The following is a 14263-nucleotide window of genomic DNA, read 5'->3' as shown; positions in this document are numbered from 1 at the left end:
CTCTACGTGCACCTCTCAAGTTTCCTTTGATCTAATCCAAAGAGAGAAAAAGAACTCGCCCTCGGGGGACCTGCTTCCACTTTCTTCACTAATCTTGTTTGCTTGATTACACGGAAGTCAAGCGCTTTGTGCAAAGTGCTCATTAGTCCTGAAGTAAACAGCACCCTGTTTCTTTCTGTTTTCCTGTAAACAAACCGAACCTCCAAATGTTTGGAGAGTTGCAAGAGCAGAGGAAATAACCTTAATGCAGGCTGACAAATTCAAAGTATTTATGTATTTAGAATTTCTGGAGTGTATTTATGACTAATAAATTAAACGTTATCACCTACGAAATAAACAAAACCTGCATTCTGCAAAGACTTTTTACTCTTTATTTTTTAATTACACAACTTTATTATTCAGTGTCAATATAAAATACAAGATATAACTTAAGAAAAACATAAAAAAATTTAAATGTGTGCTCTTAAAATAACATGATCCAAGAGTCCTACGTCGCAGACTCTTTTCACAATTAATATTTCAGTCATCACACACACAGTGATCGTGATAAATACGGTTCAATAAATTATATTAAATGTCAAAGAGGCACTTTTGTAAGGTTGCTGAATTCCATTTGATTGCTCTAAAAATATTTCTTCAGACTGAGACACAGTTAACTAGGAATGTGCACAGTAATTATATAATGTCTACCTCTAAAGGACTCCTGAGCTGCAGTAGTTTTACATTCAATTCACATGAGTTACAGTAAATATACAAAAGGACAAGAACATACACGTGAACATGTAAACACAAAAACTATACAATCCGTTTATAAAGACAATTACATTTGTCGCAATATATATTCAATATTAAAGAAATAGTTTGATGTTTTCGGAAAAAAAACACTTATTTGCTTTCCTGGCAAGAGTGCGATGAGAAGATTGATACCACTCTCAAGTCTGTACGCTAAATATGCTTAGCTTAGCACAAAGACATGAAACAAAGGGAAGCAGCTAGCCTGGCTCTGAGGTCCATAAATAAACCACCACATTATATCTTGTTTGTTTAATCCATACGCAAACAGAAGTGTAAAAACGACACACTGTTGTTTTTATGAGGGAGTTACGTGCTGGGAGTTGAACTTAAACGACAAATGTATTTATTTATTTTGAAGTGAAGTTATTTATTGATTCAAGTTATAAAACATATAAAAACTATATTTTGAGGTTCATAAATATCAACATTGATGTATAGATATATGTTCAGCAGTTAGGCTAACACAGTTCATACATTACTGACGCCATCTGTTGGTTTTAATTACTTGATTCGATTGAACAATAACTTAATTACTTATATACTGTGTATATACATATTATTCCAATACATTTATCTATTTTATTAACTATTTTATTTTTTCTTGACTATTGATTTTTGTCAATATTGTCCTTTTTAAAGTTCTCATTATAATAATTCTGCTTTGGCAACAATTGAATTGGGGGGAAAAATTAAATTACCCTAATTATTTCTGCTTAATAGCTGCTTAAATACCTATATTTGTATTTTTTTAATGATTTTGTTTTCCTAAGCCACCTTTTGTTTGCATTCATTCATTGATTAGACCACATTATACAAGGTTATCTGTATTTCTCTGCTTAATAGTTGCTAAAATTGCCTCCTTTTAATAAAGTTTGGATCCGCTGTGGTCTTCCTCAGCCACCGTAGCTTCGTGTACAAGTGAGTGTGGAGGTGTGGTTCGGACTCTGCAGCTGCTTTACTGCCTTCGCTGTTACAAATAATGATAATGGATGTGGTTTATGGTGTCTGCAAGGTCCCTGTTTAACCTTAACATGTCGTTTTTGTTACTTTAGGACAGACCCAGGCTAGCTGTTTCCCTTTATTTCCAGTCTTTATGCTAAGCTAAGCTATCCGGGCTGCTGGTGATAGCTTCACGTTTACCGTGCAGACATCAATCTCCTCATCTAACTCTAAATAAGCCTATTCTCCAAACTATTGTAAAACTATTCCTTTACAGTCATTTGACCAAGAAATGTCTGAAAGTGATACCCAACATGAAAAAAATGGCAGCAGAACAGAACATACACCAGAGTATAAATCTGATGTGCTGTCAGTGTTCAGTGTATCACAGTTTATTCTAGCTGTACAAGCTCCAGAGCGGTGTATCATGAGGAACGTGAGCGGATCGCACACGTTATACTTAATTCCCTGTGGTCGGGAGATCCTCTCTGTGTAATGCTGTTGGATAGTGAAGGAACTTACTATGACTTTATCTCATTATGAAGAGTTTTTTTCATCTGCTGTGAGGTTGTGACCCACGTAAACACCGTCACTCAAAGACTCCGACTATGATGATGAGCAAAAGGAGTAAACCTGCAACCACGCACACGGCAAGGTAGAGAAGTTTCTGTCAAAAAGAGAGCAAAAGAGGGGTCAGACTGTGTTGCTGGTGAAGAACTGCATTACAAATCCTTTAAAGCTGCACTAGGTAACTTTTATAATGATATATTTTTATCCTGATAGTTGATTATTGAGTCTTATTGCCACATAGAGATTATCTGTCTCACACATTACTGTGAGGATCAGTGTTGGGCAACTTACTGAAAAATAGTAATTACTTACAGTTACTTCTCAGTAAGTAAACAGAATTATTTGACCAATTATTGCATATAAAAGTAATTAGTTACTAGGGGAAAGTTTTGTGTTACTTTTAAATGTCTGCTTCAACTCTCTTATTAATTCACACAGCTGTCAGAAATATTATTTTAATGTTGCTGTGGGACACATTTATCTAGTTATTAATACTCCAGACCACCAGAGGGCAGCAACAACTAGCGCTCCTACCTGTAAGCTACACTTATTGTCTTTGTTGGTAGCAAGTGTGAACCTATGGATCCATATCTGATCAGCACCGCCTAGTTTGACAGTTTGATCTGAGTTTGGTGCGTTGAGCTGGACGGACTCACTGAGAATGAGCTGTCAGTCACAAGGTAGCCCCGCCCTAAAGCATACCCTGCTTTATGGTCTGTTTTACTCTAAATGGGACCATCAGTTACTAAATGAACATCATGCTGTATGGAAGAAGACTGAAACTAGAGATTGAGACCATAAACTCATCAGGAAACTGTTTACTGAGCTCATACATCAACTGAGAAGTCGGCTCATTTCTCCATAAGACTCAATTCTATCAGACCTTTGTTGCAGCCAGTGGAGCTGCCCCCTGCTGGCCGTTACATAGAATGCATATTTAAGAAACTTCCGCGTTGGCTTCACTTTGCAGACCCGGAAGCTCTGTCCATTAATTATATAATGGTTAGTAAACAGGAGGATTTAGTAGAAGAACACGGATGTAAACATTAACCGAGCTTTGCTACGCTAGTTAATTATATTTGATTAACAAAAAAAATTCTCACTTAAATAAATATTAGTTATTGTAATTGTGTTATTTAATTTGAAAATATAATTAGTTACATTAAATACAAGTTATCACCAAAAGTAGTTGAACTACAGTAACTCGTTACTCCACACACTATGGAGGACCCTAACTCTCTTTTTATTTCCCATTAAAATGTGAAATAATGAATGACTTTGCCATTTAATATTTATTTATTTATAGCTTAATCAATTTGTAAACACATTATATTGTACAATTAATTAATTAAATGCTTTATTATTATTTTAGTGGCACTTCTGGTCCTCCATACAAAACTGGTCACAATACAGTGAAAGTAAATATGGGATAATATAAAAGTGACCAAATGCAGCTTTAAACCTCTGAATAAAATGAATGCATTAATTCATGAATGGATGGATGAATGTTTAATGAATGGGAGCTGTGGATGCGGTGTTACCTCGCACTGTAATCGCAGCAGTTCTCATACAGGCGGTTTGGTTAGTCCAACAGACAGGCCAACAATTAGTGCAATGACAGCAAGCAGGATCAACAGAGCAAAGGCGAGGATAATGTATTTCTGCCGAGTGAAGAAGAGGTCGTCATGGTACTTTTCAAGCGGCCACATGTGAGAGAAACTTGAATCTTGTACAACTGATATTTTTCATTTTGGGACAATTTAGCAAGCACAGAATTAGAAAGGGACACATACCCTCCGGGATTTCTTCTGGTATCTCACTGCTTTCTTGGTCTCTTCCTTTGCACTGTAGATGTATTCGGCCGCGTTGGAGACGTTGTTCTCAATGTTGTTGACCATTTCTCCCTTTAAATGAGAGAATCAGAACAATACGGTGAGACGTTCACAGAGTAGATACGGTTAGACACTGACGAATAAGACAAACATTTTATGTGTAGAATCATTTTAGTTTCTGAGTTTTATATCGAACTTGGTTTCTATTTATATCTACTGATACTGTGTGCAAAAAGACTTAATTCGTCAGGTTTCTAATAGGGGTGAAAAACTCATATTGCAAATGTATTTTAATATGAGTTCTGTACTTCTGGTACTACATTCCCTTATTCTGCTGTGTCTAATTTGAGTTTCTCCTACAGGGGATCATTAAAGGAACATCTTATCTTATCTTGTGTTTTTGGGGCTTTTTGACTTTATTTGATGGTACAGGTGGGTACAGGTCGGACTCAAACCTATGGCTGCTGCAGCAAGGATGCAGCCTTCGTACAGGCAGCGCCAGCGATACCTAGTGAGCTACCAGGGCGCCTATATACTGCACATTTCTTTCCAGATATTATGATTGCAATATGATTAATGATTTGTGAGAATGATCATTTTTGCATCACAATTTTCATTTTCACTGAAAAAAATAAAAATTAAATTAAATTAAATTTTTTGGGAGGTCTATAACAAAAAAACATGTTTTCTTACATCTGGAGAACACGATTTGTAGACCAGTACATCTCTGTAGCACCAAGGTACTTAATTATATTACTTTTTGTCCCATTTAACATTTATCAACAAATTGTAGCTTCTGCGATTTGGCCATATTGTGATTTTAATAATATTTTGATGAATTGCGCAGCCCTAGTTTCTAACTGCTAAAGAGTAACTTTAACCTTCCATTTAGATTTAGTTACCTGAGTTTCTACCAGCATTGCCATGTCCATGAACATCGCATGGAGCTCTCTGATGCTCGTCTCCAGGCGTATGATGTCCTGGTGTCGAGACTCGATCTCATTTACGGCCTGACGTGTGATCTGGGAATCCGAAATGATCTGAGGGAGAAAGAGAGAGATAATGTAAAATAAAACAAATGTTCCCAGCAGCCACAGTCTGACAGCACACAACCACACCCCAAAAGATTTACTCCTCCTCCGCCACTAGATGGCACTAACACCTTTTTACCCGGCGTTAACGAGACACAGCACAGGAAAGCATGAAGGGAAACTTACATCTGATGTGAAGATTGATGGATTCCCACTTTCTAACATGTTCTCTAGTTCTTCATTGGTGGTCATTCTTCCAGCTAAAATAATAAATAGCAGGCAGTGATTATTTGATTCATCACACAATGAATAAAAACACTTGTGGGAAGGAAACACATGGCGCTGCTTCCTTTAACTGTTTACTCTCAGCTAGCTCCTCAGACTTAAAGTGACAGTCCTGAGATTTTTTTGTTTTTCAGTATCTGGCTTCAAAATACTGGACCCTCTCTATCCATTATTGATAATAAAAGTAGTTGTGCCTAATGACTTAATAATTACACACAAACATAAATTCATCCAATCCTTGTGAATTCTGCACAACCTTGTAATTTTGTCCAGTTACTGCAACTTTTCCACAAATTTGACCCATCATTGTAGTCCTGCCTCCAAACTCACTTCTTTTTTTCTAGTAAGATGCATAACATGTCTCACATTTACCCACCAAACAGAGCGATATTATTCTCATTGAAAGGAATTTAAAGAATATTTTTGCGTTTTCACATCATCCTGGAATTTCATTGCAAAAAAATCCCCCAAAACAGTGTAAATCAGGGATTTTAGGTCTGCAACAATCCCAAAAAAAAGCCTGTGAGATCTTGGAGGGACAGCTCTCCTTTTTTAAACCAAAACATCTCAACCGCCCCCTGGTGGCTGGTTGCAGTATAGGTCATACAGCACGCTGGCTGCTAGCTGCCAGCTCTTACGCTGATTTATGTTCAGGGGTTCAAGTTCTGTATTATTTAGTTATTTTAAGATATAAAAAGTGTGTTTTACGTCATGATCGCCCAGGTCAGGTAGGACCTCGATACTGCGGCGTCATCCCCAAAAAAATAGTGAAAATTGCTTCATTTTTGTACAGTGGGAGGAAGTGAAGCCATCCACCTTTTTAAACAGTCGTCTATGACTTAAAAATTGATAATCTGACACTCTGTTGTATTTAGGGACTTGTGTTCATCATTCTTGAAGCATACTTTAAAAAAAACAATAAAAACATAACTCTGACAGAACTCCCAGAGCAGAGCAGTGAGAGTCAAGACTGAAAACAACAAAAGTCTGTGCCTAGCTCTGGCACAATGTACACTGCTGTGTGTTTAATCCCAGGATAATACGTTTGTCTGGCAGTGTTGTGAAGCCACTGTGTATAAAGCCCGCTGTGTGAGGAGAAGAAGCCTCATTGTAGCTCTATCGATTGAGCTGACAGAAAAATAATGTGTCTGTTATCCACCCAGGGGACACTGCTGCTAACACAATGCTGACGTCTCCCCAAGTAGTGTGAGATCTATTGTTTAGTGAAACAACAAATTAAAGCCTCATTCCAAATGGGAAAAAACTGGTAATGTGCTTGACAGCGGCACTCTGAGGGTTACTCCAGAAGTCACTGCAACAGTTTGTTGGCGTGTTTTTAAGAGCCAACTAACTGGTGGTTTTGAGGAATTTTGAGTGCTGAACATGCTGCAAGTCTCAGTGCAACAGTGGCTAACAATGCATTTAAGAGCGGGCCGCTAATTTAGATAATTTCACGTTTAATTTAAGTCACTTCCTGCTGCGGTTTGCAGCTTATTCGTGGCTCAGTTGTATTTTGTGACTATGATTAGAAGTGTCTGAGGAACAAAGGAACCCAGCAGCCCCTCACAGAGAAACAGCTGCTGAAACTCTATAAACAGAAAGCTTTCTTTTCCTGGAGCCATGCCTCCTGTTGCACAACGCCCTCCCTGGGGAGACAGATCTCTGTGCGCGGGTGCTTACTGTATGTCACACACCTTTTCGCGAAGGGAATTCCCCGGAGAGACGGAGCCGAGCACAGCAAAAACACACCTCCCTTTACAACACATCAACACCCATCGAGCCAGTGGAGTTCTGAATGATGTAAATGAAAGGTGTAGGTTCCCGACAGCGCAGGCCGAGGCTCGTGTGGCCGTGTCAAAGACAGGTGAACTACTGTTACACAGGCGCCCGAGCCCTCTGCCCGTTTCCCGGGCAACACAAACACAGCGAGCCGTCTCCAGTATCAGGCTCTTCCGTCTGCAGCGGGGAGAACTGGAGCCTCTCATTAAGGCTGGCCTGCAGGGACTGTGAGAGACAGTCCTATTTTTTGCCTTTCGCTATCGTCTCGTGTTACTCATATGTGCATAATACAATGCACCTGATGCACGCCGTCTTTTATGCTTCACGTTTGTCGATGTAATTCTCGGCAGAGATGACCCAACAACTCTTAAAAAATGGGGGGGATGAATGTCAAGCTTTCTGGTTGCAAAGACAAACCCAAGTTAAAACTAACAAGCTGGTACGGATGCTAACACACCAACACAGGGTGGATTAAGGATGATTGTTGTGGAAGCTTTCTTACCATAAATTAAAACAGCCCAACATTGATCCATTTCTGTAATACTGAAGTTAACTACCCATTTGAAGAGGAAAATGGGTTCTATTATATCCCAAGGAAGTGTGCTATAGCCTTTCTGTGTAAACTGACCCAAACCTTTTGGGTTGGGAATCACTAATAGAGCACACAGAGCATACAAAATGCTTCTATATTGCAGCATTAGCAAAGCCTTTGAGCACTGTCCCATTCAACCAAACTGTGGGACAAAATAAAACAACCCAATTCCAAAAATAGAAATATGATATGACCACATTTGTACTGATTTTTAGTTTTTATTTTTACTCATCAGAAGAGAAAATGAACCCTATATAGTTATACTGTCTCATTCAGCCTCATGTCCCTGTCCCCCTTAATTCACCCTACTTATTTACAATGTATATTACGTGTTTTTCATTGTGCTAATTCTCTCATAAAAAGGAAGAGGAGCGAGTTTGTAGCGAGTTAATTTGCATTATCATTTAACAGGCGGCTGTTAAACTGTGATCAGTTGTGACTTTGGTGCAAAAGATAAGCTCGATATCTTTAAGAAAGGTGAAAACCTCCTATCCTGCTGCCGGTGCCTGTTTATTAACACTGAGGTTGGCGTCCATAGAGGCAGAGAGGAAACCGGCGTCATCTGTTTCCTGGATCCTGTTCTAACATAGCTTCAGGGTTTCTCTTTTATCTCGCACAAATGTTGAACGTGCAACCAAATTCAAACCACTGATGTGTTTTAAAAAAAAGGTGTATTTTATGTATGTAGTAAACTGCCTTGCCCACCTGTAGTCTTAATCAGTGGCATATTCTTATTTATAAGGCTGTTTTAGGACGGTTTCCTTCTTACTTATTACAAAAAAGTGGCAAAAAGGACATATTTCTACTAAAGTCTGAACTCAAATGCAAAAAAAGGTGTTTAACGCAGCTCTGAATCAGTGGCACACTCCCCTAAATCTTCAGGAGGTGGTCTGATTTTAAGCATTTAAAGTTATTCTAAAGATACATCTGTCTGTAGATGTTCTTTGTTTTATGTTTGTCTCTGAAAAAGAGATCTTTTAACCTCAATGTCTCTTTTTTCCTGCTTAAATAAATTAATAACTATGAGTCTAAAGCTTCAAAGCCTTCTCTATAAACGTGGCTGGAGTTTCCTGGCTTCAAGAGGGTCCATTATTTGTCACTTACTTATCTCCAGCTGCCTCTGGATCCTTCCTTTGCTTCTTTCCCGAAAGGACACTTGAGTCTCGTTGTACTGGGTCATGACCTCCACAAACTTCCTGGACAGCACCGTGTGCTGAGGACAAGAGAGCACGAGGACAGGGAGGGTCAATGTGGACACTTCAGACTGCAGACTTTTTTAGGATTGAATGATCCACAAAGCAGTTATGACTGAAATTTAACTTTTAAATGTCTGTTTTAAGTTATTTTTAAGTTCAATCTTGTTCTATTTTAGAGGAAAAACAATGTAAAACTGCAGTAACTACAAAATCCAACCAAAAACCTGCAATAAGTGCAGTTACTGCAGCTTCAGCGTCTATAAATCCCATCAGTTTTAGACAATCTTACACCAATGTAGGAAATAAAACTAAATGAATCTTCATGTTCTCCACTAGGAACTCTCACTGACTTTATCTGTGGATTATTAGCTGATCCGAGTGAAGCAGATAGTGATAATAGTTCGGATATTACAGTGCTAACGCTAGCTAGCTAGAGAGGACATGGTGTTACTCCGCTAATTCATTCTTAATTACTCATTTATTTCAACTTTTTACACACAAAACAATAAGAAATATGGATTTAATGTAACTTTCTCAGGAAGAAGGCACTCTGACTGTAGTGTAGCTGGCTCTATATAACCGTTTATGCTTATACAAAGATAGAGTGCAGTATCTACGTTTTTGGGCTCATAGATCAAATAATTGGTAATAATTTTAAGCCATGAAAATTACTTTGAGAATACATATTTAATAGGTACAAAAAACTCCTTTGGCTGGCCAGTCATAAAACTTTGCTGCCATTCTTCTCCGTTTTTAGTGGTGCAAAATGCTAAAAACTGCTAAATCTATCCAAAATCCCTATCCCCGTTCCCCTCCTGGTGTTTGTGCACAGCAGACAGATGGCTGATGATTGTTTCCTGACCTGTGTTTTCTGGATCCTGAAGTCAACAGAGGATCTGTTCGCTACATCATCTTTGGGCATGCTCTGCTCCATGGCTTCAGAGGGAGAGACACAAACTTTTCAAACAGCAGCTTTTTGTACGGCGCAGTCAATAAAATGTGACAATCGCGTCACGGTTCCACTCACATTTTAGTTTAGTTCGCACCACGTTGGCATTCCCTTTAATGTCGTTGGTCAGCGTATCCAGATGATGCTTTGTTCCTTTAAACAAAAGAAATAGGAAACACGTCAGATTTGGTTTGCTGATGAGGAAAAATAAAGACTCTCTCTCTCTCTCTCTCTCTCTCCTGTAAATATTGGATTTACTCTGATTTCATCTTGTAACTTGGCAACAACCCCGAGGCAATATTGCGGAGGTCACACAGCACAAAGCCCTTTGTTTTCTTTCCCTGGTGACAATTTCCACGTCATGGATCCTAAAACACTGTGCTGTGTTACATTGGACATAATCACTGATGATGATGCCATGGCTCTATAAACTGCCTCTTTGTCTCGCAGGGTCTTGGGGCGTAAGCTCAGACACCGAACAAAGCCAGGAACCACGCACATCTTAAAATCCATGGTTTATTAAGGTTTCAGCGGGTTCGATTTAAGACTTTTTAAGACCACTGTGAATTTAATTTCACTGCAAAAACAGCCAGACAAACCAAATCTTAAATATAATTAAAAAGAAATTGTATTGAGCAAAAACAATCTGCCAGTTTTGCTTGGCTAGGATTCTTAAAGTTGGCATAAAAATCTAGCTACTTAAAGACTGTAATGGGCCTTAAAACCAGAGCTATGGTCAGACCCAAAAATCAGGCCCATCCTGACCTGAGCCCGGGAAATTCTGTGCAAGCTCGAACCATGAAAGCAATTTTGGGCCCGAACATAACCTTGAATTTCCGCTTAAAATAAATTAAAAAAAGAATTGAAATAGTTTATTACAAGATAAACTACATTGTGCATATAATTAATAACAAATTAAGTCTTTATTACAGTTGCATGCATTATTAATAAAATATGAAATATATATTTAAAAAACGATAAATTATGCTGTCCAGGCTATGGCTGCAGTTTTGGTCCCTGAACCCAGCGGGCAGTGTCGGGTCCAATCGGGTTCGGGCGGAGAATCAAAGATCTACTGAAAACTAGAAAAACTGACAAAGATTTAAGAATGTTGTGCTTATTACGAGCAATGAAAACTCAGTTATTTAAGATGATTAAAATAAGTATTTTGGTCACTTTATTGAACTGAAATTAAATTACCTTAATCTAAGATGAATAATTAGCAACAAAATCTTACAATAAGACTCAATTTCTAAAAATAATGTGTCTTCAATTAAAGCACCAGAAGCTTCTTATTATTAAAACAATGAAAAACTACTCAACTAAACGACTTTCTCTTAAACTGAGACGTTGTGCGAGTGGTTTTACTCTTGAAATAAGGACAACAATCTTGTTCCTCTGCTGGGATTTTATGCATCCATTGCTGCTACTGGTTAAATTGAGTTCAATATTAACTGTAATATCTTATTAAGACACAGTCCTTATCTTACTTTTCAGATGGAAAACATGCTTGACAAGACTCATTTCCTAGAGACAAGGCTTTTTTACTCTCTTGAGATTCCTTTCTTGCAGTGTTGAGACTTATTTCAGGTCCATACTGGCAAAAAAAAGTATGAAGGACATGAAGGAAAATCGGTACTGGTTCCATGTTGGTTTTGTTTTGCAGTTGTTGCAGCAACGTTTCCGCAAAACACATTTAAAAGCAAGACTGACTTTATGTTACACACCAGCGTCTGCAAACATCTGCCAATGACAGCATGTTTGACTGTTGAAAGGCTCCTAACAGGACAAGTCAGAGCACAAATTACAATGGTTTGTGACAGTTTGGGGGCAAATCGAAACTGTTTCCTTCACAGGTTTCCGGCATTCATTTAAAATGAGGAGGAAAATGTAACAAAGGAAGTGAGACATTTGTTGTATTTTCACTCAGGAGTCAAACTCCAGTTCTTCTTAAACTGAACAAAGGTCCAAAAACTGGGTGTTTCATAACGGCTAAAGATGGAAAATCTTTAGGCCACCAAGGACAATCTTTTTTATACAAATTAATCTTTGACCCAAAATCAAATGGTGAAAAACTAAACCTATTTATTAAGGACTTTAAAGCTGCAGTAGGTCATTTTTGTACAAATATTTTTTGTCATATTTGTCGAAGCTTTCACTGTATTCTGACAGTAGAACATGGGACAGATAAACTTTCTCTCAAACACTGTCTCTCCATTGACATTTTTAAGACAAAACTCAAGAGATACATGTTTTCAATGGCTTTTGGTTGCTATTAGTGGGTTTTAGCATTATAAATCTTTTCTTTTATATTGTTCTTACATTTGTGCACATATTTGTCTTTGCCTTACATTTATATATAGTTTCTTTCGCTGTCATTTATCGGTGTCATGTGCCATTTTTTACTGTGTTGCACTTAAATCTGTAGCCCTTTGGTCAACTCTGGTGGTTTAAATAAATACACTTGATTTGATTTGATATAGAGAGCCAATATAAACCAATGGAGTCGTCTGTTATGAAGTTGAAAACTGACATTTTTATGGATATATATTGATACTCACATTGTCTAAAAAGAGATAAAACATAGAAAATGACTTTGTCTCCTGTGTTTTTCTCAATTATTTTATTGTTTGTTTATTGTTCTCTTCAGTTATATGAGGTTTATTGTTTTATGATGGACAAAAAAGGACCTGTATTTGGAAATATCACATTTCCCTGCAACAAGTTTATGGATCTGTATCCAGATTTGTATTTAATATCATATAAGATCTATTAAAGATCCAGTCTGTAATGTTATATCTTTGACAGAGATGGATAAAACTGCATTTATTCCAGTGTTCTTTTCTTATTCACATGTCTATTTAATGAAATCCACATGTAGAGATAAGTAAGACTTAATTGTATGACAAATAAAAAGTTCAAAAGAAGACGACCACACTCTGTCACACTTACTGTCGTCCGGGTTGGGTGCAGACAGGATCATGCTGTGCATCTTCCTCACCTCTTCCACTTGGTAGGAGATCTTATCAAGAAGTCCCCGAACTTCTTCCACCTACGTCCACCAGAAAAAACACACACACACATCAGTGTCTTTGAATGTTCCCCAAACCTGCGCACAGTCCTGCAGTGACACCCACCCTTCGGAAAAAGCCCTCCATGAAACCATCTCTGTCCACCGCGACTGCAACATCCTCCTCTGCGTGTGTCCTGCTCTGTACGGATGAAAAAAAAAACGTCTTTGAGTTTACCTGGCGAGGTGTAAACAGTCAGAAGTTACAGACAAACACACTTACAACAGCCAGCTCAGCCAGTCGATCCTTCATCACACCGATCGGCTCGTCTCCTGCCAGGATATAATTCTAGTAAAAGAGCCGCTGGGTCATCCTGTAAGTCTCCATGTGCAGACTGACACTGAGCCACCTTTACTGTGGACGCAGCAGGCCTACATCAACAGCGGTGGTTTAGACGATGGAAAACAGGACTAAAAGTTTAAATTCAAATCTAAACTGAGTCTAAAATGAAGCTTTAAAAAGTAAAAGCTCCACAAAATAAAAGTCTGACGCGGCTGTGTCGATATTTCCCAACGCGTAAAGGATCAGTAACAGGTCCACAATATCACTTTCCTCGGGAAACGCCTTTTCTCCCACCTCTTCCCCTCCCTCCCCCTCGTCCTCTCTCTCTCTCTCTCTCTCTCTCTCTCTCTCTCTCTCCGCCTCAGGGGGGAGAAACTAGTCCACTCTCAATTAAATTTGATCGGACCATTCTGCTAAACAAACTAAATCCTATTATACTTTTGGAAGAAGAAGATGAGATTATATTACATCCGTTAAAAAGTGCTACAGTGTGCTGCCACAGTGATTTTATATACCAGGTGATGAATTTAAGGTTGACAGCAAACGCACCACCAGACGAGAAGGTTTAATGAATAATAGACGACTGGGTGGCCACTAAACTGCAGGTTATTTGGCCACACGGTGGCGCTGTTTACCTGGATATGTGTGCAAGAGGCGCTTGGAAGCCTGTAACGGGACTAGAAAGGCTCCAGGTAGCTCCCCCACCTGAGGCTGTCCTCCAAACGGTCAGGAACAGTAACACAAGCCTCATGTAACGCGTATTCTTATGATATTTCTGCATGCACATATCAGTTAATTAATTAATTAATTTGAAAAAAAAAAAAAGTTATAATTAGTGATCCAGATACTGTAACTGTGAGTTCTGGGTCTGCCTGCCTTTCAGTAACAATCCATCCTGCACAGCATCACTGTCGTTCCCAGAGAGTCCGGGGTGTTGTCCTG

At 38.5% G+C, this 14263-nt stretch overlaps 1 protein-coding gene across 2 annotated transcripts; it reads right to left on the bottom strand.

Moving 5' to 3' along the window:
- Positions 1-357: 357 nt before the first annotated feature.
- On the bottom strand, positions 358-13612 carry stx2b (syntaxin 2b). Of its 2 annotated transcripts, XM_051421590.1 has the most exons (11): positions 13262-13611; positions 13106-13180; positions 12921-13020; positions 10047-10121; positions 9882-9955; positions 8928-9036; positions 5354-5427; positions 5039-5176; positions 4098-4208; positions 3846-3965; positions 358-2401 (listed from the first exon to the last, which is right to left on the bottom strand). In XM_051421590.1, exons 1-10 carry the CDS (start codon positions 13289-13291, stop codon positions 3870-3872), a joined length of 882 nt encoding a protein of 293 aa, XP_051277550.1. In that variant the 5' UTR covers positions 13292-13611; the 3' UTR covers positions 358-2401; positions 3846-3869. The 2 variants fall into 2 exon arrangements, with proteins under 2 accessions (XP_051277550.1, XP_051277551.1); XM_051421591.1 differs by lacking the exon at positions 3846-3965 and having other exon boundaries at positions 13262-13612.
- Positions 13613-14263: the final 651 nt, after the last annotated feature.

Source organism: Dicentrarchus labrax, unplaced genomic scaffold, assembly GCF_905237075.1.
Source record: "Dicentrarchus labrax unplaced genomic scaffold, dlabrax2021, whole genome shotgun sequence".
NCBI lineage: Eukaryota > Metazoa > Chordata > Actinopteri > Moronidae > Dicentrarchus > Dicentrarchus labrax.
Note: the sequence above shows the minus strand (reverse complement) of the source record. Positions and strands in the feature narration are given on the sequence as shown.